This window comes from Mobula birostris, chromosome 14 (genome assembly GCF_030028105.1).
Source record: "Mobula birostris isolate sMobBir1 chromosome 14, sMobBir1.hap1, whole genome shotgun sequence".
In the NCBI taxonomy this organism is placed as follows: domain Eukaryota; kingdom Metazoa; phylum Chordata; class Chondrichthyes; order Myliobatiformes; family Myliobatidae; genus Mobula; species Mobula birostris.
In genome coordinates this window covers 13,574,053-13,602,044 of record NC_092383.1, presented here as the reverse complement: position 1 = coordinate 13,602,044, position 27,992 = coordinate 13,574,053, and the positions used below count along the sequence as shown (strand labels likewise).

The 27,992-nt window shown below is 42.9% G+C and overlaps 1 protein-coding gene across 4 annotated transcripts in view; it reads left to right on the top strand.

Annotated features, from left to right (window-relative positions):
* LOC140209706 (EGF-like repeat and discoidin I-like domain-containing protein 3) overlaps positions 1-27,992 on the top strand; it is a 125,408-nt gene that overhangs the window by 85,103 nt on the left and 12,313 nt on the right. For all 4 annotated transcript variants that reach the window (XM_072278113.1, XM_072278114.1, XM_072278115.1 and 1 more), the window contains 4 exons: positions 8,707-8,820; positions 16,985-17,166; positions 22,292-22,447; positions 25,561-25,705. In XM_072278113.1, the coding sequence (XP_072134214.1) occupies positions 8,707-8,820; positions 16,985-17,166; positions 22,292-22,447; positions 25,561-25,705 (597 nt within the window). The remainder of the gene's footprint in view (positions 1-8,706; positions 8,821-16,984; positions 17,167-22,291; positions 22,448-25,560; positions 25,706-27,992) is intronic.

Here is a 27,992-nt window from a genome sequence, read left to right as displayed (position 1 = left end):
ACACTCAGGGTGGAGAAGCAACACCCTTTATTCCGTCTGGCTAGTCTCCAACCTGTTGGCATGAATACTGACTTCTCCTTCCAAACAAAGGAGCTAGTTGTGGTCCACAGGAGGAATGGAGACAGGCTAACCCCTATTGACATCAATGGATCTGGGGTTGAGAGGGTGAATAGCTTTAAGTGCCTCAGCATGTACATCACCAAGGATCTCACGTGGTCTGTACATACCAGCTGTGTGGTAAAAAAAAAGTACAACAGTGCCTCTTTCATCTCATCAGTTGAAGAAGTTTGGTATGGGGCCCCCAAATCCTAAGGGATTTCCACAGGGGCACAACTGAGAGCATCCTGACTGGCTGCATCACTGCCTGGTATGGGAACTGTACTTCTCTCAATCATAGCCCAGTGCATCTGTAGATGTGAACTTCCCACTATTCAGGACATTTATAGAGACCAGTGTGTAAAAAAAAGGCACGAGGGATCATTGGGGACCCAAGTCACCCCAACCACAAATTGTTCCAGCTGCTACCATCTGGGAAACAGTACCACGGCATTAAAGCCAGGACCAACGGAGTCCAGGACAGTTTCTTCCACCAGGCCAACAGACTGATTAATTCACGCTGATACAATTGTATTTCTATGCTCTATTGACTGTCCTGTTGTACATACCATTTATTACAAATTACCATAAATTGCACATTTAGTTGGAGATACAAAGATTTTTACTCCTCATGTATGCGAAGGACGTAAGTAATAAAGTCAATTCAATTCAGTAAAAAAAAAGACTCCCTCCCACTCCCCTCTTCTTCTATTTCCCACTCTGGTCTCATGCCTCTTCTCACCCGCCTATCAGCTCCCTCCGGTACCCCTGCACCCATCCTTTTTCCGATGGTCCACTCTCCTCTTCTGTCAGGTTCCTTCCTCTCCAGCCTGTTTCCTACTCACCTAGCTTCACCTATCACCTTTTAGCTTATCCTCCTTCCCCTCCCCCCACCATTTTTTATTCTGGCAGCTTCCTCTTCCTTTCCAATCCTGAAGAAGGGTTTCGGCCTGAAACGTCGATTGTTTGTTGCTTTCCACAGGATCTGCCTGACCTGCTGAGTTCCTCCAGCTATTTAGGTATTGCTTTGGATTTCCAGCAACTGCAGGATTTCTTGTGTTTATTAAATTCCATCTGCCATTTTTCAGCCCATTTTTGAAGCTGGTCCAGATTCTGCTGCAAGCTTCCTTGTCATCCATTCTGCCCCCAAACTTGACACTGACAGCTGACCAGAAATCTAAGTCAGACTGCTGAGTTTGTTGTCCAAGGGCCTTGTCTCTGGATATAGTTTGGCCAGTGATCAAGGTGAAAGATGTATTTATTGTCATTGGCACAAGTATATGTACGCACAGATGAAAAACTTGTAGCAGCATCACAGGCATAAAGCATCGGATGAACAATCTTCACAATAAAAACATAAACTATAGAAGACTATAGAAGAAAGAACACAATTAGAACAAGTTAAGTCCATTGTAGTGCAAAGCAGTTATAGTGTTGCTATACTGAGATTGTGGCTGTGTGGTTTGGTTAAAGAACTGATTAGTTGAAGGGAAGTAGCTATTCATGAGCTACCTGTGGTGTGGGACTTCGGGATTCTGTACCTCCTGCCTGGTGGTAGCTACCAAAAGGTGGCATGATCTGGATGGTACACCAGAGTTGGAGGCCTAATGTTCAGGGTCCTGGTCTTTGGAGAGTTCAGAGTTGAGGCCTAGATTTCGGGGTTCTCATTCTGGTTCCTCATTGGCGAGTTCTTGGGGTTGATACCTATGTGTGAAGGCTGAACGTCGAGCAGAAGTGTGGAAGTCAGGGTCTGATGGCTGGAATCCTGAGTTTGCAAATCCACTGAGAAATTGAAGCCTACTCCTTGTGAATCTGTGAGTCCATTGGAGGATGGAGGCCATAGATGACCTGTCTGGGGGTTGGAGGACTGTGCATGTATGTGAGTGAGAAGGAGAAATGGCGCAGACATAGAATATATCAAGCACCAACACAGCAACAGCAAAACAAGGCCCATTCAAGGCCCGATGGCCGGATCCTTGAGTTGCGAATCCACGAGTTGCGAATCCACTGGAGAAATCAAAGCCTAGTTTTTGTGAATCTGAGAGTCCTCTGGAGGCTGAGCATCCGTGTCGGAATGTGTGTCAACATTTATGGTTGTGTTGGTTGTTAATCCAAACAAAGCATTTCATTTTATGTTTCGATGTACATGTGAGAAATAAAATGAAAATGAATTGTATCCTAAAGTGTGGAGACCAGAACTGCACACGGTATCCAGCTGTGGCCCAACTAATGCTTTATATAACTGTACAATAACTTCCTTGTTCTTCCATGCCCTGGCGAATGAAGGCTACTGTCCCATACACACTTCTGTTCGCTATTTCAGTTAAAACTCAACCAAGTGTCAATGAAACAGGGTAAGAATAAATTTTGATGTAACTTCAGGGAAAAATGCGTAGTTTCAATCAGCCATAGATGCATACAATTTAATTGAATTAATAAAATGGTCTTTGCCAGTGATATTTAACTAAAATTGCTTCAACTCTGTAAGGGGAACTCTCCCAAAACCTGTATTTCTTTGGAAGCTCTTGTCAGCTCTTGTTATTCTTCAGCAGATGCCTCACTGTGTCCATACCTGGCTAGTTTTAGCTCATGCTGACCCACAGCATGTGAGCCCAGCCCTGGCCCTTAACTATACTGTGAACCACCAAGTGCATCAGCCCCTAGGTCCCCTTCGGCCCTTGATGTGTTGGCCTTCCTCTTCAAAGTATCTGGAGACCTGCTGGTGTCTCAGAGCAATAATCATTGACAACTGACCATGCTAGGTTACCAGACTTTTACACCTGGAGGTTGTCCTATAGTCCCTGCAGCTCTCGTGACTTCTATAAATCACTGGAGATTCTTAACAAGTTCAAAGGGTTTGGGAATGTGTGAAGGTTGTTGGAATACTGGATAGTTGAAAACAACTCCACTATTGTTGAAAATCACCTGTTGTTAAAAGTGTGTTGCAGTTTTATTTAAAGCAATCTCTGATCCATTTGTGTAAATAAGATAGTATTCAGTCTTTACATCACATAAGCCTTACATTGCGCCCTCAGGGTTATTAACTTTGCTGCTATTGAGATTTATTAGTTAATGCACAACCCACCTGTGTCCAAAGGCAAGGCAATTTCCCAGGCTGTGATCTCTGTTGGTGTCTCTCCTCTCCAACCCCCCCCAACTCTCCCCCCATCCCCCTCTCTCCCCTCTCACTATCTCTCACTGTTGCTCTCTCTCTCTGTCTTTGTTCTTGTCTGTCTCTCTCTCTCATCTCTCACTCTCATGCAGTCTCTCATTCAGTTTCTCACTGTTTCTCACTCACTGTTCTCTCTCTCTTGCACTCTTACTCTCTCACACTCTCTCTCTCTCTCACACACACACACACACACACACACACACACTTTACATTTGCATATCTACAACCTAACAAGACAATTGCTTAGACAATCACAGTTTTAATCAGTTCATTGTGTCACCTTTGTAAAGAAATTGAACTAGATCCACTGGAATCTCACATGGTCTTCTGTTCCTGGAGTTTCCTCACGCATGAGTTAAGACTTTTGTAACTGGATTTGAGTGAGCTATTATGCCTCATGAAACTCAGGAAAGAAAACAGCATTGATTTAATCTCGACATTACAATGGAACACTTTGGAAGGGAGCTTTATATTATCACAGGTTACAGCACAGTCACTAGTCCAATACAATTTAGTTTAAACAGGCCTGTGTTACAAAGGGAACCCTTAACTGCACATTCCCTGGACTCTCATACCGGGACATTTGAACACTGAGTAATTTAACAAGAGATTGACAGTTAATCATTTGAGAAGGATGGAATCTAAATTAATGCAGAGAAAGGGCAGGTTTCTGCAAGGTTCCAATATTTAATGTATCCTGAAAATATTTCAGCACTTGAAAAGCACGTTGCCATTTTTGGAGAATTAAGCAACCGTTTTCTCATGTAATTTAGAGCCCAACCCTGAGACTGAGGTTAAAAGCTGTTTTACTGGAGCTTGGTTTACACACGTAGCGCTCCCACTGAAGTTTGTTAAGAACGGCCATCCTTAGTTAAAACCCCACCTGGCTGTCAGATGTTATTGAGCTGTGAGTCTATATTGTTACTCTTTGGCTGTAGCTTCTTGGTAACCAGAGGCAAGGGAATTCTCACTGGAAACAGTATTTTTCATGGAGGTTGGAATGACTCTTTGTTATATCAGGAGTAAAAGCTGCTGAGAAGGAAAATGAGACTGAATGATCGGCTCCAAAGACTGTGTCCAGAGGAAATGCACTTTGGCTATGAGCGTAGGAAAAAGATAAAGCATTGTGAGAATTGGCGGAGTTGAAAAACTTAAATACTTCAATGTATTTCAAGTTAAACTATAAGTCCCCAATAAATGGAGCATGCTAACAAACTACTGAACGATTCACATCAGGGCTGGTTAAGAAGTGCATCTTCAAATGTTTTTGGTAATTGGAATAGGCCATAGCAAAGCAGACGCTGGGAGGCATTTATGGTAAACCTTACAATGAGAAATCTTTAAAAAAACAGCAGAACTGTGGATAATAAATTCCTCCACTGTCTAAACTGAACTTCCCAGAGAGTGGTGAATCTGTTGAATTCTCTGCCCAATGAAGCAGTGGAGGCTACCTCAGAAAATATATTTAAGACAAGGTTGGATAGATTTTTGCATAGTAGGGGAATTAAGGCTTATGGGGAAAAGGCAGGTAGGCAGAGATGAGTCCATGGCCAGATCAGCCATGATCTTATTGAATGGTGGAGCAGGATTGACGGGCCAGATGGCCTACTCCTGCTTCTATTTCTTATGTTCTTATGTTCTTGTGTAATAAATCAGTTTGCAAGCTTCTCTCTGTCACCCTCTGGAAAATGGTGTTGCGTTTTACTTGGTAATGGGGTCAGAGGAATCAGAATCAGGTTTGTTGCCGCTAATGTATATTGTGAAATATGTTGTTTTGTGGCAACAGTATGAAGCAAGACATAAAAACTTGCTAGAAGTCACAATAGAAGTTAAAATAAATTGTGCAAAAGAGGGATAGTGAAGTAGTGTTCATGGAGCAGTCAGAAATCGGATGGTGGAGGGAAAGAGACTGTTCTAAAACGTTAAATGTGTATCTTGAAGCTCCTGTACCTCCTCTCTGATGGTAGTAATGAGAGGAGGGCGTATCCTGGATCGTGACAGTCCTAAATGGTGGATGCTACTCTCCTGAGGCACTACCTTTTGAAAATGACCTTGATGGTGGGGACATTTGTGCCCCTGATAGAGCTGGCTGAGTTTGAAACTGGAATTGTCACATGTACCAAGATAAAGTGAAAATTTGTCTTGCATACTTTTCATGCAGACCAGATTATTACACAGTACATGAAGCAGAACAAGGTAAAACCATATAATACTACAAAGTAAACTGCAATGGTTACAGAGAAAGTGCAGTGTAGATAAACAAGGTGCAGTCTCATCATAACTAGGTAGATTGTGAGGTCAGGAGTCCAATTCATCATTACAAGGGACCTATTTAATAGTCTTACAGTAGTGGGGGTAGAAGCTACCTTTATTACCAGAGAGGCCCCAATCCTGACTATGGCTCACAAAGCAAGGCTGTGTTTGCAGTTGAGGCAAGTAATGGATAAGTCCAGGTTGCATTGCTGCCCGAAGCCACTAACTATTATTTGTATGGAGATCGAGAGTGTTGGAGCGATTTTTGAGGTTAGCAGAGGTGAGGGTCTCCGTTAGTCGGAGTTGACTGTGGATATTGTATCCTAGCTGTCTAGATACGCAAGCCTGGGCAGTACAATATGGAGCGCAAACTGTTGCCCATGTAGCAAGCTCCCCCTCTGATGAACCCAAAGGAAGGGTAGAGATTGATGCAGTTTGGTACCAGCAGCATCGCAGGAATTGCCAGTCAGCATTGATCACAGTGTAGGTAGCAATTAACTGACTTCGGCCACTAGCCTTTAGATTTAAATATACATTGAAGATTAAATTCAAAATGCAGACCTGATAGACCAGGAAACAGGAGTTTAACTGATTGTCTACATATGCACGGATCCAATCAACATCCCACTTCTGATACCAAATTTGTGATTCAGGCAGGTAATACAGGTCCAAGTTGCATTGCTGCCCGAAGTCACTAGTTATTATTTGTATGGAAATCAACAGCATTTCCATCTCCTCTGTTAATAATAGCAGAGTCAAACGGTACATAAATATTCTCTTTAACCATTGTTTCTACACCAACCATCAAGCAGCCATCTACACCGGGGTTTCCCAACCTGGAGTCCAAGCACCACTTGCATAATGATATTGGCATAAAGAAGGTCGGGAACCCCTAATCCACACTAAAATTTACACTAATCCCATATTAGTCATCCCACACATCCATGAAGTCCCCCACCCTCAGACTCTGCTATTCACCTACACGTCAGGGGCCAATTTGCAGCAGGCAATTAACCTACTAACCTGCGTGTCTTTGGGACTTGAAAGAAAACTGAAGCACACAGAGGAGACCCACGTCGACACAGGGAATAGCTGCAGTCTCCACACAGAGGAACTCAGGATTAGAATTGAACCTTGGTCACTGGAACTGTGATACAGCAAGTTGTCCTTCCTCCATTAATTTTGATATCTTTTGAAGAGTTTGGAAAATCCTTGTTGGGAAGCTTAAGTTCTTTGTTATTTTTTCCAAGCTTAAAAAAAACAAATTAAGAAAGGTGCTTTACAAAGTGGCATTCTGATCAGTTGATCATTGGTACAAGTTATCTTTTGAATTTACTTAATTTTATGTTATTGAGACATGGCGCGGAATAGGCTCTTCTGGCCCTTTGAGCCATGCTATCCAGCAACCCCTGCTTTAAGCCTAACCTAATCATGGGACAATTTACAATGATCGATTAACCTACTGCCCATCAACAATTCCTTAAAATTTTATGACAATTTTTTGTTTTTCTAGGGTAGATAGCATTTGTCAAATTGTGGCAGTGCGGACCAGAATCACAAACAGACCTGGCAGGACAAGGAAGCCAAGCTAACTTCAGTGAACCAGTAGGGTTTTTAATCACAACTCAACAGCTTTGGATCACTTTTACTGATACTATGAGGGGTGATTGATAAGTTCATGGCCTGGGGTAGAAGGAGTCAATTTTAGGAAACCTAACACATTTTTCAACATTGTCCCCTCCTACATTTACACACTTAGTCTAGTGGTCGTGGAGCATACGGATCTTGGACCTCCAGAAAGTGTCCACGGCAGGGGCGATTGATAAGTTTGTGGCCTGAGGTAGAAGGAGATGAATTATACAGCTCTGGTTACATGCCCATGCAGTTCAACTCTTTGAGTGATTACGCAGAAAGTCTGAAGTTAATAACTCATCAGTTAATAACTCATTGGGGTGATTGATAAGTTTGTTGCCTAAGGTAGAAGGAGATGAGTTATTAACTTCAAACTTTCTACATTATCACTCAAAGAGTTGACCTACATGTGCATGTAACGAGAGCTGTATAACTCATCTCCTTCTACCTTAGGCCACGTACTTATCAATTACCCCTGGTATAATTTTATATCCAAATTATCTATCCTTACATAAGACCCAAAGTGAATTTATGATAATGGGTGGGTCATAATGGGATTTGAACTCCTATTCCCTTTTGTTAGATTAGGTTTCTGGAATACAAATCGGATAAAACAATATTTTACCTGACCTATTGATCTCAATAAGGACAGCGAAAAAACAACTTGTGTAGCCCAAACAACAGGAATTCTGCAGATGCTGGAAATTCAAGCAACACACATCAAAGTTGCTGGTGAACGCAGCAGACCAGGCAGCACCTCTAGGAAGAGGTACAGTCGACGTTTCAGGCTGAGACCCTTCGTCAGGACTAACTGAAGGAAGAGTTAGTCCTGACGAAGGGTCTCAGCCTGAAACATCGACTGTACCTCTTCCTAGAGATGCTGCCTGGCCTGCTGCGTTCACCAGCAACTTTGATCTGTGTAACTTGCATAGCCCGGCAACTTTATTACAGAAATGCACTTGGTGAAAATACAGTAAATCAAAAACAAAAGGAAAGGATCTGAAAGGTGACGGAAAAACAAAACCTAACGCTTGTTGGAAAAGTAGTTTAAAAGGAGACTTTTTAACATAAACTAAATTGAAGCTTGGATGTTCCTTGAGTTTTGGTAAATTCCACTTGCACTCACAGTTACAGAATGGTGAACCTTTGAATAAAAATGTTTATTCACAACAAAGAGTTTGTTTACAGTATTCCGTATATAAACCTGACAACCTCACGATTCATTTAGTTAGCTGTCCAGTCGAAGGGTCTTCACGCAAAATGTTGACTGCCTACTATTCTTTATATTCATACTAATTTCCCTCTACTATGCTGCCTGTCTGCTGGATTTCTCCTGAAGTTTGCATTTTTCTCCAATGTACAAATACGTCATGTGTTTAACCCTTCGGAAAGAGAGATATAGAGAAGGTTTTATTGACTCCAGGGGTGCAGATAATTTGAGTGTCCAAAGGCTTGGATATAAATGCAGCAAAGGGGGGGGGGGTTTGGTACAAACCGTCTATGGTGCTTTCATACAATAAATATTATAACTGTCCAATGTATATATTTTTCAGATATCGATGACTGTGCTTCCCAGCCTTGCAAAAATGGAGGGAGCTGTGTGGACCTCGATGCAGATTACTCATGCAGTTGTCCGTCTCCGTACATTGGAAGGTCCTGCCAGCATGGTGAGTCTTCTGCTACTCATCAGATCACAACTTTGGGGGGAGGGGGTGGGGACAGGTTAGAGATGTAGGTTAGATATTTTCCTCTTCATGTCTGGGATCTGGACTCACTTCCCAAGGAGCTGATGGTCAGAATTACCATCTCTCCCTATGCTAGCTATGACATGGGACTGCGGGTAGTCTAAAGTGCACCCAACGTTTCACAGAAATTGTTGGGTTCATGGTGTTCTTGACTTGACTATGACAAATTGAAGGGGCTATCATCCCACCTTTCTTTACTAACTCATATATGAATATAAAATTATTTCCAAGAATTGTTCAAATCAGGCACAGAGTAATGGTTCATAGAAACATAGAAAATAGGTGCAGGAGTAGGCCATTCGGCCCTTTGAGCCTGCAGCACCATTTATTATGATCATGGCTGATCATCCAACTCAGAACCCCGCCCCAGCCTTCCCTCCATACCCCCTGACCCCCGTAGCCACAAGGGCCATATCTAACTCCCTCTTAAATATAACCAATGAACTGGCCTCAACTGCTTCCTGTGGCAGAGAATTCCACAGATTCACCACTCTCTGTGTGAAGAAGTTTTTCCTAATCTTGGTCCTAAAAGGCTTCCGCTCTATCCTCAAACCGTGGCCCCTCGTTCTGGACTTCCCCAACATCGGGAACAATCTTCCTGCATCTAGCCTGTCCAATCCCTTTAGGATCTTATACGTTTCAATCAGATCCCCCCTCAATCTTCTAAATTCCAACGAGTACAAGCCCAGTTCATCCAGTCTTTCTTCATATGAAAGTCCTGCCATCCCAGGAATCAATCTGGTGAACCTTCTTTGTACTCCCTCTATGGCAAGGATGTCTTTCCTCAGATTAGGCGACCAAAACTGCACACAATACTCCAGGTGTGGTCTCACCAAGGCCTTGTACAACTGCAGTAGTACCTCCCTGCTCCTGTACTCGAATCCTCTTGCTATAAATGCCAGCATACCATTCGCCTTTTTCACCGCCTGCCGTACCTGCATGCCCAGTTTCAATGACTGGTGTATAATGACACCCAGGTCTCGTTGCACCTCCCCTTTTCCTAATCGGCCACCATTCAGATAATAATCTGTTTTCCTATTTTTGCCACCAAAGTGGATAACTTCACATTTATCCACATTAAATTGCATCTGCCATGAATTTGCCCACTCACCCAACCTATCCAAGTCACCCTGCATCCTCTTAGCATCCTCCTCACAGCTAACACTGCCCCCCAGCTTCGTGTCATCTGCAAACTTGGAGATGCTGCATTTAATTCCCTCATCCAAGTCATTAATATATATTGTAAACAACTGGGGTCCCAGCACTGAGCCTTGCGGTACCCCACTAGTCACCGCCTGCCATTCTGAAAAGGTCCCGTTTATTCCCACTCTTTGCTTCCTGTCTGCTAACCAACTCTCCACGCACACCAATACCTTACCCCTAATACCGTGTGCTTTAAGTTTGCACACTAATCTCCTGTGTGGGACCTTGTCAAGAGCCTTCTGAAAATCCAAATATACCACATCCACAGGTTCTCCCCTATCCACTCTACTAGTTACATCCTCAAAAAATTCTATGAGATTCGTCAGACATGATTTTCCTTTCACAAATCCATGCTGACTTTGTCCGATCATTTCACCGCTTTCCAAATGTGCTGTTATCACATCCTTGATAACTGACTCCAGCAGTTTCCCCACCACCGACGTTAGGCTAACCGGTCTATAATTCCCCGGTTTCTCTCTCCCTCCTTTTTTAAAAAGTGGAGTTACATTAGCCACCCTCCAATCCTCAGGAACTAGTCCAGAATTTAACGAGTTTTGAAAAATTATCACTAATGCATCCACTATTTCTTGGGCTACTTCCTTAAGCACTCTGGGATGCAGACCATCTGGCCCTGGGGATTAGGCCAGTCAGCACCTAAGGAAAAGAAGTATAAGCAACGTTTCAGGTCAAAACCCTTCGACAGGAAGGTCTTCAGGCTGGCTTGCTGAGTTCCTCCAGCATTTTGTGTGTGTTGCTTGAATTTCCAGCATCTGCAGATTTTCTCTTGTTAATGGTTCCTCTGCTCTTACACAGGAAGGTACCCTGTCATAGACAGTATCAATATTCTCTATGACGGGTCACCTTGTTGAGTCAGAGTAGAGGCATCATTACTCTGTGCCTAACTTGAACAGTTTTTGGAAATAATTCTTCCCAGCACTGATTTAGTTCTCCATTTTGATGTTTCTTGCCTTAATTTGTAATTGGTAAGTGGTTTCTTATTATTGTGTGTGCCAAGATGCAGAGAAAAAAAATTGTTTTGCATGCTGTCCATACAGATAATTTCAAAACTCAGGTACATTCAGGTATTACAATGGGAAAAGCAATATCAGAATGCAGAAAACACGCAGAAAATGCTGGTGGAATGCAACAGGCCAGGCAGCATCCATAGGAAGAGGTACAGTTGACGTTTCCGGCTGAGACCCTTTGTCAGGACTAACTGAAAGAAGAGATAGTAAGAGATTTGAAACTGGGAGGGGGAGGGGGAAGATCCGAAATGATAGGAGAAGACAGGAGGGGGAGGGATGGAGCCAAGAGCTGGAAAGTTGATAGGCAAAAGGGATACGAGGCTGGAGAAGGGAGAGGATCATGGGACGGGAGGCCTAGGGAGAAAGAAAGGTGGGGGGGAAGACCCAGAGGATGGGCAAGGAGTTATAGTGAGAGGGACAGCGGGAGGAAAAAGAGAAAAAAAGGGGGAAAGAAAAAATTAATAATGATAAATAAATAAATAAGGGATGGGGTACAAAGGGGAGGTGGGGCATTAACAGAAGTTAGAGAAGTCAATGTTCATGCCATCAGGTTGGAGGCTACCCAGACGGAATATAAGGTGTTGTTCCTCCAACCTGAGTGTGGCTTCATCTTGACCGAATGCAGAAAATAGTGTTATAGTTACGGGGACTAACTGCGGTGCAGTTAGGCAATAAGGCCATGATGGGGTAATGTGAGGTCAATCAAATATTGAAAGGCCCAGATAGCATGGACATGGAGAGGATGCTTCCTATAGTGAGGGAGTCTCGGACCAGAAGGGACAGTTCAGAATAGAGGGGCACCCCTTTAGAACAGGGATGAGAAGGAATTTCTTTAGCCAGAGGATGGCGAATCTGGAAATTCTTTGCCATGGATCCATGTGGAGCAATGTTCCCACTAATTTGCAGTGACCACTGTGTGCAAAAATCTTGTGCTGTGCAATTTTTTGCCCAGTGACAACAACATGTACGCACTGAATTTTTAAGTGGAAGTAAACCTGAAGCTATTCCAAGCATAATAGATCACCAAGTAGTTTATTGCTCATTGTTTAAAACAAATAAAATAAAACATATCAATGGGTCTCATTTATCATATACTAAACGATAGCATGTAATAATGTCAGTCTTTTCACATCTGCGTCAGAAACCGGAAAAGGAAATGTGATCGTGTACGATTGTGAAAAAAAACTTTACATGCCAACAGTGCAGTGAGTGACAACCTTTTGTGCGCAGTTTAAATTCCTTTGTGCGTTAGTAGCAAAAGCTGTGTGCATGCACACACATGCACACCTTCAAGGGAACATTGCTGTGGAGACCAAGTCATTGGGTATATTTAAAGCAGAGATTGATTAGTTATTGATTAGTAAAGGTGTCAAAGGTTACGGGGAGAAGGCAGAAAGATAAACTCTAATGGTCAAGAGTTTATCTTTATTGTACTAAAGGTTTGCTCAATGGACATATAATATTGGAATTGAGCACAAGTCTCTTTTTATTGAACAGAGCAAAGATTAGCTTTATTTACCACGTGTGCATTGAAACATAGAGTGAAATACGTTGATCTTGTCATCAACCAAAATAGTCCGAGGATGTGCTGGGGGCAGGCTGCAAGTGTCGCCTTGCTTTCGGTGCCAGATAGCATGCCCACAATTTACTAACACTAACCTGTATGCCTTTGGAATACGGGACGAAACCAGAGCACCTGGAGGAAACACATAAGGGCGTGGGTAGAACATACAAACTCCTTACGGAGACAGTGGCAGGAATTGAACCTGGGTCACTGGCGTTGTAAAGCGTTACACTGTCTTTGGGATTTTGCTTTAATCTTTCAATGGTCTGGAGTTAGGATGAGGTGGTTTGAAGAGGGGAATCATCTCAGCTTTCTGTGATTGTTCATTACCAGGGGATTCCAGCTCCAAGAGCTGGTCAATACTTGGATCGAGCCTGTCGATTATCAATTAGGCTCCAGCTACTTAGCAGCTTACGTGCTGTCTGCACTAATTCATAAACACAAGAGACTGTACAGAAGCTGGAAACGTTGATTTCTCTAATTTCTGGTTATTTCTTCCCCACCCCTCTCCCTCTCCTCTCTTTTTCCATTTCCAATTCTGGTTCCCTCTCACCCTTCTCATCTGCCCATCACCTCCATTTGGTGCCCCTCCTTTCCTTTCTTCCATGGTTCACTGTTCTCTCCTATCAGATTCCCTCTTCTTCAACCCTTATCCTTTCCACCTATCACCTTCCAGCTTCTTACTTCATTCTCCCCTCCCCCACCTTCTCCCTTACCTGGTCTCACCTATCACCTGCCGGCTTGTACTCCTTCCACCCCCCTCCCCCACTTTCTTACACTGGCTTCTTCCCCTTTTCTTTCCAGTCCTGATGAAGGGTCGTGGCCCAAAATGTTGACCGTTTATTCCCCTGCGTAGATGTTGCCTGATCTACAGAGTTCATTCAGCATTTTGTCTGTGTTATAGTAATACACTTGGTTTTTTCTTTGGGGGTGATATTTTTGTGCTATATTTTAAACATCCTTCCATGAAAGATGCATGCAGTTCAAATGCTGATCGAACCCACCAACTGCTCAGACACTCCTCATACCTTTGCTATTTCCACATTTGAGATACTCCTCCTTCATTTTACTCTTAATTTGACGTCATCCAGAACTCTGCTGCTAATGATAAAGTGGGCATTGCCCTGTTTTATTAGCTCTGCTATCTATCTACACTGGCTCCATGTTTTGGTTTTAAAAATTCCTATTCTTTGTTGTAGATAACTCCATGTTCCTACTCTCTCTCCATATCCAATGCCAAAATCCTCTGATATGCCAGTCATTCCCAGATTTTCTGAATGAAAACCCCACTTCTCACTCTCAGTCTCCAACTCCAACCCCTCTTCGAGAAGATTTCCTGAACTCACAGTAATTGTCACACCCCCTCTTCACCATTCTCCATTCCCATCTCCCTCTCTCTCCTTATCTCCTTACCTTCCCATTATCACCCTCTGGTGCTCCACCCTCTTCCCTTTCTTCCATGTCCTTTTGCCCTCTCCTGTCAGATTCCCTCTTCTCCAGCCCTTTATCTCTTTCACCAATCAACTTCCCAGCTCTTTACTTCACCCCCTCTGCCTCTCCAGTTTTGCCTATCACCTACTACCTACTGCCTTGTACTTCTCCCCCCACCCCCACCTTCTTACTCTGATTTCTGATCTAATTTTTCCAGTCCTGATGAAGGGTCTCGGCTTGAAACATCGACTGTTTACTCTTTTCCATAGATGCTGCCTGGCCAGCTGAGTTCCTCCAGCATTTTGTGTGCATTGCTTCGATTTCCAGCATCTGCAGGTTTTCTCTTTGTTTGTGATCCAGCCTCATTCCACCATAAAAGCCCGATGATAGTACAAGCCAGTCTTTTAGGTATCATAGAGAGATTCTGCTCTCTCCCCCTCTCTCCTCATCAAAATACTTCTTAAAAGCTTTACCCTTTGGCAAGTTTAGTGTGGCCCCAACATCACCTTCTGAGAATTCCCTTCAATTTCTGTTTGCTGATTCTCTTGTGAACTAGCATCAGATACTTTGCATGTGTAAAGTGTTGGATAAATGCAGGTTGTTCTTGTTACCAGGCCCCTCCTCCTATTCACCACAGCTTTGTATTACCTTACAGTACTGCAATTTCCTCACCCCTGCCCCCAGCTTTCCTCCTGTTACCCACCTCACACTTAACACAACATCCCATCCTCCTCCAGCTGAGCATGAACAAACAGAAAGGGGGATTCACAGAGGGGATAGTTGGGGCTGTTGACAAATATCGGTCAAAGGATAAAAAGTTTTAAAGAGCTTTTAAAATATAACTGAGATATAAATGAAAGTGGCTGCAGTTTTCTTTGCACCTTTATTCTCCTGGAACTGAATGGTTCGTGAAGTGATCAAAGGAATGTACCCTGCTACTGAGGTGTGGGTTTATGGAGACAATGATTTGTTAGCTTTGCGAGTGATTGGAATGTGGAGGAACCAGACTATAAAGCCAATAGTCATTGTGCTTGCCCCTTAGTGCAAACTCAGTTATCCTTGGGTTGGTCTTTCCTTTCAGTATGCTAATTCACTTTAACAGTCAGCTCTTTTTCAGATTAAAGGGGACGTCAAGGATGTGATTCTGAAGCAAAGAGAACATAAACGTTTCAAGGAGCTTCTCTTGCATTCAACTTTAGAATTCAATGAACTGCCTATTAATATACTTTTCTTCCTGAAACCTCAGAGCTCCATTCCTCTTTTGTTTTCTCCAACTATACTCATGTCATCGAAGACCAGACTGAGGAGGCGTTTGAATGTAAGAAAGTCAGATACCAGGAGCTCGTAGAGCAGTGTGAGAGATTGGGGTGGGGAGCACAATGTGAGCCTGTAGAGGTGGTGTGTAGAGATTTTGCTGCTGCTTGCTGTACCGAACCTGCTCTCTCCTTGGCATTACGGGGGCTACATAGAAAAGAGCCATCAGGACCATCACAGAGGCTGCTGAGCAAGCCTCCAGATGGCTGTAGGTCAAGTTGTGTGACCCGTGGACCAATGCAGCTGGGACGCAAGCTAAGGCCTGATCGACCCTGGGTGGGTAGCCAGTAAGACACGAAAGATACTGGAAGCACTCAGGGCTGATGGCCTGAAAGTCGACTGTCCATTCCTCTCCTTAGATGCTACATGCTCTGCTGAGTACCTCCTTGTGTGGTACAAACAAGAGAAAATCTGCAGATGCTGGAAATCAAATAAATACGCACAAAATACTGGAGGAACTCAGCAGGCCAGGCAGCATCGATGGAAAAGACTACAGTCGACATTTCGGGCTGAACGATGTAAGGTTTTCAGCCTGAAGTGTCAATTGTTTACTCTTTTCCATAGACGCTGTCTGGCCTGCTAAATTCCTCCAGCATTTTGTGTCTATTTCTTGTGTGTTACTCTGGATTGCCAGCATCTGCAAAATCTTTTGTGTTTTTTTAACCAGTAACACTTGATTTTTACCATGCATTTACTTATTATAGCCATGTACACTACCTACTCTGCCAGCTTCACAGAAGCAAGAAATTTCATTGCACCCTGGTAGTGGCCACTTTATTAGGTACATCTAAACACCTGCTTGTTAATGCAAATATCTAATCGGCCAATCATGCAGCAGTAACCCAATGCATAAAAACATGCAGCCATGGTTAAGAGGTTCAGTTGTTCTTTAAACCAAACATCAGAATGGGGAAGAAATGTAATCTAATTGACTTTGACTGTGGAATGATTGTTGATGCCAAACAGGGTGGCTTGAGTATCTCAGAAACTGCTCTCCTGCTGGGATCTTCACGCATAACAGTCTCAAGAGTTTACAGAGAATGGTGCAAAAAACAAAAAAGAAACATCCACAAACAACAGGAATTCTGCAGATGCTGGAAATTCAAGCAACACACATCAACGTTGCTGGTGAACGCAGCAGGCCAGGCAGCATCTCTAGGAAGAGGTACAGTCGACGTTTCAGGCTGAGACCCTTCGTAAGGACATCCAGTGAGCGCCAGTTCCTTGTTAATGATGAGGTCAGAGGAGAATTGTCAGACTAGTTCAAGCTGATGGGAGGGTGACAGTAATTCAAATAAACACACATTACAACAGCAGAGTGCAGAAATGTATCTCGGAAAGCACAGCATGTTGAACCTTGAAGCAGATGGGCTACAGCTACAGAAGACCAGGAACATACTCAGTGGCCACTGTATTAGGTACAGGAGGTAACTAATAAAGTGACCTCTGAATTCGTATAGTGTTAAACTTATCTACTCTTTGGGACATCACCGGTGTTTGTCAGTGGTTTTGAGTTTTGATTATTCACCTTTAATTTTTTTCCTTTCAGAATGTGTATCTGCCCTAGGGATGGAGGGAGGAGCAATTGAAGACAATCAGATCACTGCATCCTCCACACACCTGGGATTCTTGGGCCTAAAACGCTGGCGCCCAGAGCTAGCACGACTTAACAACAAAGGAATTGTCAATGCTTGGAGTATGGCGACCTTTGACCGTAATCCTTGGTTTCAGGTGCTGAGAATCTGACCGGAAACTCTTAATACTCACCGTGGCAGAGTAGCAATCACCAAAGTCAATAATACTTCGAACCATCTCACCAGATATAGGTCACAGGAAATCATAATCAAATAGCATCAATTCCTGTTTAGATCTGGGTATTTCATTGTAATGCAGGGCACGGCAGGACAGAACGAACCCCTTCATCCCAACATGTGTATGCAGGTACTGGGGCTCAGGATGAGTCCACACCCAACTTTGTAATGGAAGTGGAAAATCCACTCAACAGTTCAGGCAGCATCCGTTGAGAAATGGCTATATGTCTACTGTTACATCAGCTGAAAGCAGAATATTTTTCTGAAAGGTGGATGTATGAGCTTTAATTCCATAGTGTACCTTTCATAATTAAACTAACAACTGAGAAATACTCAATAAGTCAGGCAGCAAAGTGCTGATGAAAGATACCAACCTGAAGCATTAACTCTGATTCTTTCTCTCTCTTCAAATTGCTGCATGACATGCTGAATGTCTCCCACATCATTTTATTTCAGGTTTCTAGTTCATGTATTTAGGAATTGGCTTTAAGATCTTTTTATTTACAAGCCCCCTTGATGCCTTTTGCGTACAAAAGCCTAATGTCAGTTTTGATATACTCTGTAATTAAAAATTAAAAGGACCTTTGAACAATCCTTTTAAATGAAAAGGACAAACCCTTGATTGCTCAGTCTACCTTGCCATGGCCCTTGAACTTTATTTGTCTGTCTGCACTGTGCTTGCTCTGTAACTAACACTATATTCTGCATTCTGGTTTTTTTTGCTTTCTATATTACCCCAATGTACTTGTGTCTGGATGGTGTTGTAACATGTACAAAGTCACCATAGAGGCACTAAAGCTAGTGGATACAGAAGTGTTTTATTCAACAAAGTGAGACTGTCAGAGGAAGAGGCCTGTTTGACCCAATATTACATGCCATTTTGTATGTGAACGATCAAATGCCAATTCTATAGTTACAATGTAGCTACCATGCTTCCTTTGAATTACATATAATTTTCATATAATCTTCACATCTCCTTCTTCGTACCCACACTCCAGACATGTTAATCAGCATTGTCTGGTTTTCAATTAATTAGTGTCCACAGCTCCAGAAAACTAATGTCCAGAGCTGCATTTTAAATTTAATCTACAATCCATGTTCAGGTCTAAAGATTGGTCACTGAAGTTAATATTTGCTATATACCATAATTTCAGAATATGCCATAGCAGATGGCATGCAAACAAAACCTTTTCCCTGTTTCTCAGTAGACATGACAATAATAACTAATTACCAATCAGGTTTAATGTCACTGGCATATGTTGTGAAACTAGTTGTCTTTGTGGCAGCAGTACAATGCACTTCATAATAATGGAGAAAAACATGAGATACAATAAATATATCGAATAGTTAAATAAATAGTGCAAAAATAGAAATAAAAAGATAGTTAATGAGTTCAATATCCATTCAGAAATAAGATACAGAGGAGAAGAAGCTGTTCCTGAATTTTTGAGTGTGTGCCTTCAGGCTTCTGTATCTCCTTCCTGATGGTAGCAATGAGAACAAGGCATGACCTGGGTGATGGGGTTCAAAATGATGGGTGCTGTCTTTATGAAGCATCACTCTCTGAAGATGTCATGGATACTATGGAGGCTGGTGCTCATGATGGGGCTGACTAAGTTTACAACTCTCTGCAGCTAATTTTGATCCTGTGCAGTGGCACATCCCCCATCCATGGGCTCCACAGGGGAAAATTCAAAATAATTTGACTGAAGGTATTACCTAAATTACCTCAATCGTAAATAGCAAACCCTTTTTTCTCAGGCCCCTTTTCACCAGTTCAGTCTGTTCAGCCTAGGAAAATAGCCCCTCAGCCACAATCCTATCAATTCGTCTCAGGACCTCTTCTGAAGTTTGATTCTACTGACTGGAATTTGAGCCTTGGAATATCACAAGCTGAAGTATGGGGAGCGAAGGTAGAGAACGCTGAGTGCTTGTGAATTCCTTCCTGAATTCAGCATCACTTAAGTACTTAAGGGAATTTGAAATTATCTCTCTCCTTAGTTCAGATGCACAGCTTCTCATGACAATATTTTATGAACACGAGAGATCCACACTGGACTTCGAGGTAAATGGTCTGGGGTTCGAATCTGGCCGGCCCCTTGCACGCTTTCCATCTGTGCTGGGTTGTGCATCGAGCTCACACCTCAGCCTCATAAAAAAACAGACCAATGCTAAGGAAACAGCAAAAAGTAATGCTGCCCAATACGCCACAAGGCGTGAAAAAGAACAACAATAGATGATACCTGACTTGTTGAGTTCCTTCGATATTGTACTTTCCACTTATCCCCATTCACCTTGTTCTCTGGATTCTTGAGGTATCCTGAATGTTGTCACCCTTTTCAATCTCCTTTGCATTGTCTGATCTTTTAAAAACAGTGACCCTTTTTTGACTTTGCATTTGGTTGTTGAAGCATATTTATCAGTAGATGCAGTACTGTGGAGAAGCCTTAAGCACATATAGGGTGCCAAAGACTTTTGCACAGTACTGTATATGAATGATCTGTGTGTGATATTGTCACATCATTGTACACTTGACGTAAGCGCACGTTTGTTGTTATCAGTGTTCACTAAAATAGGGTTCTGAAGAGTGCCATGGGTCCCATGTTGTATACGAAACAGTACTCACCTGTTCTGCATTATTCATACTTGCACTCCCTCAGAATTTATCACAATAACTACCCCATGCCAATGTCTGGTTCGATTCCAATCCTCCCTTGGAATATTTCACCAAAGAGCTACTACAGATGGTTTAAATGAGTTCCTCACTCATTGAAAAACGTCACATGATGCCTGTCCCATCTGACTGCATTTAACCCATTACCACTGCGCGGGAGGTGTAAAAGTCTTGGGTCCTATGCCACCAGGTTCAGGGCCAGTTACTGTCCTGTAGCCATCGGGCTCCTGGACCAGAATGGATGGCTTTGCCCTCCTCAGTGCTGAACTGACCTCACAACGTGCAGACTCCCGTTCAGGGACTCTGCCTTTGTTAGGTGTGGATTTTCATCGATTCTATTACATTTCTTTATTTTCCTGTGGGCGCCTACTAGAAAATGAATCTCAAGGTTGATAATCCTATAACAAACATGAGAAAGTCTATGATGCTGGAAATCCAAACCAACACACCCAGAACACTGCAGGAACTCAGCAGGACAGGCTGCATCTATGGATATAAATACCCTCCTACCCTCCAAACTGATTCCATGAATATCAATTTTTCCTTCTGGTAAACAAATTCCTCCCATTCTCCCTTTCTCTATTCCCCACTCTGACCTACTTCTTCTCACCTGCCTATTACTTCCCACTGGGTCTCCTTACTTCTCCTATTGTCCACTCTCCTCTGCTACTAGATTGATTCTTCTCCAGCCCTTGACCTTTCCCACCATCCTGGCTTCACCTATCACCTCCTAGCTACATCCTTCCCCCTCCCCCCACCTTTTTATTCTGGTATCTTTCTCCTTCCTTACCGCTCCTGAAGAAGGGTCTTGGCCCTTTACGTCGAGCGGTTATTCATTTCCGTAGATGCTATTTGACCTGCTGAGTTCCTCCAGCTTCTTGACTGTATGTTATGGATGCTTTGATATTTTCATTTACTTTGAAATTTGATCCACCTTGAAGTCAGCCAGTTAAAGTTACGCTTAAGTTGCTCAGCATTAACTAAAGTCTGACATCGCAGTTGTACAGCCTGTGAAGATCAGACATTTATAAATGCCGTACCAATTTTCCTACCCACTAGATTTTTGAAAGGATCAAGACCACATAAAGCTTGTGTGTCCTCATCTCCGTCTCAGACTCGTTGGGAGGATGGGCAATTGTAGATTTAATACTGACACACTTTAAAGTTCAAAGTAAATGTATTAGCAAAGTATGTACAGAATATACGACCTTGAGATTCATCTTCCTGCAGGCAAGTTCAAGTTTAATTGTCATTCAACCATATACGAATACCGATGAGTACAGCCAAACAAAACAGCCGTACTCCAGGGCCAAGGTGCAAAACGCAGTACCAACAGTCATAAGGTGCAGCCACCAAACAAAGAAACAATTAGAGCCCACAAAAAACCCCACACACAAAAAAAGGACTGACAAGTCTTCAATGTGCAAAAAAAAAGAACAAATCATGCAAGTAATTAAAAAAAGTTAACAAATAACACACGGAGCTTTAACCACAAAGCCCCTGAAAGTGAGTTTCTAGTCACGGAGCCAGTTCAGCGTTGAGGTGAAGCTGCTTCAGGAGCCTGGTTGTTGTAGGACAACAACTATTCCTGAATCTGGTGCGGTGGGGCCCAAAACTGCTGCACCTCTGACCAATGGTACTAGTGAGAAGAGAGGGAGATGGGTCAAACACAGGCAGACAGGATGGGCTAGTCGGGGGGGGGGCGGCGGTGGTGGTGGTGGAATCTTGGCTGACACAGAGAAGTGAGCGGAGATGACATTTCGGTCTGCCATCTTTTATTTAAAAATCAAGTTAAGTCACATGGGCAAATTGTAAATTGTAGTTATCAAATGTGAAAAATTCAACCCAGCGCAAGTTGTTGGAGCAAAATACACAGGTTTTAACCTGCTCTGGTGATCAGGTGTAATATGTTCATGAACTATGTTCCAGTACCACCCTGCTAAGATCAGCTTCGTTGGATTTGAATATGAGATCTTTCAGGCCTGTGGATGTGTAGTGCATTGAGCAATCAGGGGCTTTTCTTTCAGTCTGTTAGTCACAGTAGAAGGGAAGATGTGCTTTTGGACACATCCAAATTTCTGCTGAGTGTCTATTGATATGCAAAGTGACCGCTGAAGCATCAGCAATTCTATACACATCTCCTTTGCTCTGTCTGGCCACTCTGCACTGTAACAGAAGTTTCCATTTTCCCACAGCCAGTGGGTGGACTAATCTCCCACTTGTGTACCTCATAAAGCTGGGATGGGTAGAAGTTATAATTTAAGAGATTAAATTGCAATTTACTGTGAATTATAATGCTTTTGCAATTTATTTGTATGTTTTGGAGGAAGCTGTTTCTCCATTCTCATGAGATGCTCTGTTTTGCTTTCAGGTCGATCTGCTGAGAAAGATGCGAATCACCGGGGTTGTTACCCAGGGTGCCTTGGCTGTAGGCGTACCAGAATACATTAAAGCCTTCAAAATGGCTTATAGTTTTAATGGCGTAAACTTCTACACTTTCAAAGACAGTGACGGAATCACAGAAAAGGTAAAATTAAATTCCAGCAACAGCCTTTAATCGAAGTTTTCTTAATGGGCAGAGGATTGCTTTATCGGTTAGACTGTACTTTTGCAATTCACGGTGCAGAGATCTGGTTACCATGTCACCTGAAGAACGTGGCAGCAATAGAGAGAATCCAGAAGAGATCCATCGGGATTCGAGGGCTGTGGTTATAAGGAGTGATTGGAGAGGCAGGATTTATTCCTGCTGGAATGCAGGAAATATAAGGGTAACCTAAACAAGTTTTATAAAGTTATCAGGGGCATAATCAAAATCAGAGTCAGAATCAGGTTTATTATCACTATCATACAGTAGTGTGCGAAAGTCTTAGGCACATACGTATAGAGTAGCTGGGGCTTTTGCACACGACTGTATTGTCAACATGGCATGAGTTTGTTAATTTTGCAGGAGCAAAGGATGTTGGGAATGGGGAGGGTGAAACACTGCAGGAGGGGTGTGGGATAGTTGGTAGAAAAGACGTGCTGGTGGAGGGGGAGGTGGCATGGGTGCAGATATTTATCTATCTATCTAAAAAATATGTGTGTATATATATGTATACATATGTCTAAAATTTTTGTACAGTACTGTATTCAAAGCACATTTATTATCAAAGTATGTATAAATTATACAACCTTGAGATTTGACTGCTTACAGGCAGCCAGAAAGCAAGCAACCTGAAAGAACCCAAAAAAAAATAAAGACCAACACCCAATGCGCAGAGAAGGAGAAAACCAAAAATCATGTAAACAATAGAAGCGAGCATTAGCATTCCGAACCAAATTAAATCCATAGAATTGAATCCACGGAGCAGCCTGGATTAGGCCCAAAGCCTCGGTATTTGTTCATCATATTAGCGGGGCAAATCGCCGCGAAGCTCGCAGACGTGAAGTGTGGCAGCGAGGGCAGTCTCACAGTCTTAGCACCGCTGAGAAAGGAATGAATGGTGTGGGAGAGTGAGTGAAATCCGCCTGACCTGACCTCCTGTCTTTCCAGTCTGTCTGGGCTGGTGTTTAAATTGTCCAAGCAGTAGATGGTGCCTTGCATTAGGATCTGAACCCTGCTGCAGCAAAATGCCCTGGGCCTAGTTCACGCCACCCAGCAATTCGCTCTGGGCCTGGACCTTGCTACCCAGCCCAAAGTTGTTTTTGACCTTTCTAAATCGGCTCCGCGCTTTGAGCGATCCAACCTTGCACCTGACTTACATCATGACATTTGTTCTTTTGTGGCAGCGGTACAGTGCAAGACATAAAAAATTGCCATTAATTTATGAGATAGATAGCTAGATTGATGGTGCAAAAGAAGAATACCAAGGCAGTGTTCGTGGGTTCAGGCACTGTTCAGGTCTCTGATGGTAAGTGTGAATATGTTTTATCTAAAGCACTGAGTGTACGTCTTTAGGCTCCTGTACTTCCTCGCTGGTGATAATAATGAGAAGAGGGCAAATCCCAGCTGATACAGGAGATGTGGAAGCAGGTACAATTACAATGTTTAAAAAGTGCTTGAATGGGCACGAAGAGAAAAGGTGTCAAGGGATGCAGGCAGGCAGAGTTGGTGTAGATGGGCATCATGGTCAGCATGGACAGAAACACCTTTTCTGTGCTGTAAGATTGTCACTATAATCTATGTTTTTAATATGACACAACATTTCAAATTAGTCCTGATGAAAATCAATGAACACGTTCATACATACTCCCCATAACTGATTAAATATAAGATGTTATTTGACTATGTGATGACCCATTTTGATAATAATTCTGAATGTATTTCTGTCAGTTCCTCCCACATTTCAATGATATATGGGTTAGGGTTAGTAGGTTGTGGACATGTTATGTTGGTGCTGGAAGCATGGTGACACTTGTAGGCTGCCCCCAGCACATCCTTGGATTGTGTTGGTCATCGATGCCCAATGATGCATTTCACAGATCGGTGCACATGGGACATTTGTTGAGAGTAAAGGATCCAAATAGAATAATTATACCCTTGCGAAAGGTCCAACAGGGGTGTTCTTTGTGATGTCCTGGCCGATAGTCAAGACTCAATCCAACTTCTCTAAAACAGATTAAATCACCATTCTCTGGTAGTTTCTGAAATCTACCTCTGACACGCAGTATTGTGTCTTTGTTATACAGAGTTTTTCAAAAAGTCTTACTGTATTTCTTTATTTTCCTTTACGTGCCTGCAAGAAAATAAATCTCAAGGTAGTATATTGTGATATATGTACTTTGATAATAAATTTATTTTGGACTCTGAACTTTGTGAGGGGTCCTCAGTAGCCATGGCCACTCTTACACAGGTTGTTAAAGTAACCCCTTGGCCCTTACTCCACTTCCACCTTTTAATCTATTTGTCCCCTTTTACACCACCCTTGTACTGTGATTCTCAATCCTTGAATCCCATCCCTTTTCCATTATCTCCCCAGTAACTAAACCCTTTCCTCATCCGTCCTTGAGTCTAGTTTTGATTTCAGCTATTAAGTAACTTTGTGGGTAACTTTGTCATTGATGATAAAATGCCTTAATACGACAGAGAAACATCGCGGAAGATCACACCATCACTTATAACATTGGATTCAATGGGAAAAGGGAAAATCATGGTTTTCTCAGAATGCAATCCTTTCATAATACTGGGTTGCCACATTACCAACAATAGAAGTTCAACACTGATCCTTGGAATTAGAGAAGCCTTTTTCTAGAGAGCAAAAATAGTGAGGTAGTGTCCATGGGTTCAAGGACGGTTTAGAAATCTGATCGTGGAGGGAAAGAAGCTGTTCCTAAAACTTTGCGTGTGTGTCTTTGGGGTCCTGTATCTTCTCTGTGATGGTAGTAATCAGAAGAGGGCATGTCCTGTGTGATGGGAGTCCTTACTGATGGATGCTGCCTTGTTCAGGCATCGTCTCCTGAAATTGGCCTCATTGGTGGAGAGGCTAGTGCCCATGATGTAGCTGCTTGAGTTTACAACCCTCTGCATCTTTTTCCGATCCTATGCAGTGGCTGTTCCACACCAGGCGGTGATACAACCTTTTGGAATGCTCTCCCCTGCTATCTTCTATTTTCCATGACCAGGCCATTTTTGTTGACCAAGCTTTCACCTTACTTCCACAGGTATTCGCTGGAAATCGCAACAACAATGACAAGAAGAGCAATCTAATCAACCCCCCCATCATCGCACGGTACATTCGCTTTGTTCCAGTGGTGTGTCAGAGAGCCTGTACTCTGCGCATGGAGCTAATTGGCTGTGAACTGGACGGTAAATCTTTGGTCTGGAATAGTTGGGGTGAAATGCAAATGGCCAGTTTTGGAAGATTGGACCAGTGGTGGTAAAGAATGGAAGAGGAGATTAATTCTATGTCAAAAACCCTGGGAGGAGTTGTGTTATGGGAAACACATCTTAGTCCACCCACCATAGAGCCATACAGTTTGGAAGGAGACTTTCAGCAACTTTGTCCACACCATTTGGTAGACGCCCATCCATATTAACACTGTCCAGGGAATAATATTAATGAGGATTTTATAACAAAGAAACAGAATTTTACAGAGTATCAAACAGTACAGCACTGTATGGACTCTTCAGCCTACACAGTCGGCCCTCCTTATCTGCGGGTTCTGCATGCGCGGATTCAACCAACCGAGGATCGGGAAAACCCGGAAGTTTTCTCTCCAGCACTTGTTGTTTGAGCATGTACAGACTTTTTTTTCTTGTCATTATTCCCTAAACAATGCAGTATAACAACTATTTTACATAGCACTTACATTGTATTAGGTATTATAAGTAATCTAGAGATGATTTAAAGCAGCGGTTCCCTACCACCGGGCCGCAAAGCATGCGCTACCGGGCTGTGAGGGAACAATATGAGTCAGCTGCACCTTTCCTCATTCCCTGTCACACACTGTTGAACTTGAACATAGGGTTGCCAACTGTCCCGTATTAGCCGGAACATCCTGTATATTGGGCTAAATTGGTTTGTCCCATACAGGACCGCCCTTGTCCCGTATTTCCCCCGCTAAGGTAGAGCGTTCCTATGAAATCTTTCGTGCCAAAATGGCGAAAAGTACAGAAGCAATTGCCATTAATTTATATGGGAAAAATTTTTGAGCATTCCCAGACCCAATAAATAACCTAACAAATCATACCAAATAACACATACAACAGAAAATAAATAAAACTAACATATGGTAAATACACAGACTATATAAAGTAGAAATAATGTATGTACAGTATGGTCGGGAAGATGAAAGGAAAAGCAATTTGTGGGGAAAAAAATCGGCACCTACACGCATGGGCACATCACATGCGCACGACACGCATGTGCACACAGCTGCCCACGCAAGGCTTCATGGTCATGGTAGTCTTTCCTGGGGTAAAGTGTCCCGGGATTTGACTGCTACTTTTGTCCCTTATTTGGGAGTGAGAAGGTTGGCAACCCTAACTGTAAAAACATGTTGAGGTGAGTTTAACCCTACTTGAACACCTCCCCTCACCCCCCCCACCTCCCCCCGGCCTGCCGGTTCGCAAGAATAAACTGGTCTGCAGTGTAAAAAAGATTGGGGACCCCTGATTTAAAGTGTACGGGAGGATGTGCATAGGTTACTGCGGATCGGGATCGGAAAAAAATGTAAGTTCTCTTACTAAGTAAGTTGGAACAGGTACATCCGGTATTATTTTGCGTCACTTAGTCAAACATCTCTCTTAGTATGTAGTATATATTTTACCTTTCTATACATATAAAACACTTAGGAAATGTATGTATTTCAATAATTAAACCACTGCGTTGTTTAGTAATAATTGTAGCTTTCATCGGGGCAGGGCCTTTCTCACTTTATCCTTTAAAATTGTTCTGATCGTTGACTGACTGTAGCCTAATGCTTTTCCAATGACCGATGGCATTTCACTTCTTTCTGATCGCTTTATTATTTCCACTTTATTTTCAATCGTGATTGTGATTATTTTCGTGAACAGAAACACTATGGATTCAGAGCTCTGCCGGGTCCTAAAGTCCACCGCACTGAGACAGGTTAAATATGGTCCGGAGGTCTGCTGGGTCCTAAACTCCTCCGCATTGAGACAGGTTAAATAAGGGACTTGAGCATCCGCATTTTTTGGTATCTGTGGGGGTCCCAGAACCAATACCCCGCGGGTAAGGAGGGCCGACTGTATAACCTACTCCAGCTGCCCTATACAATTTACTTGACCTATATAAATCTGCCCCATGATCAGTCGACCCCCTTCCCTCCTCCACGAACATATCTCTCCTTCAGCACGTCATGTGCCCTTTTGAGAGACTACGTATCTACTACCACGCCCTCTTTTCTGTGTGCAAGCTAATTCCGAATCCACTTAGCCAAGTTTCCATGGGTCTAGTGCCTCATGACTTTCTGGACGAACCTACCATGGGGAACTTTGTCAAACGCATTATTAAAATAAACAAGTCTACCTTCTTCAAATCGTTTCTTCATCTGAAAAATATGGATCAGCCTCATGAGGCATGATCTGTCCCTCACAAAGTCAGGCTGACTATCCTGACTAAGACTATGTT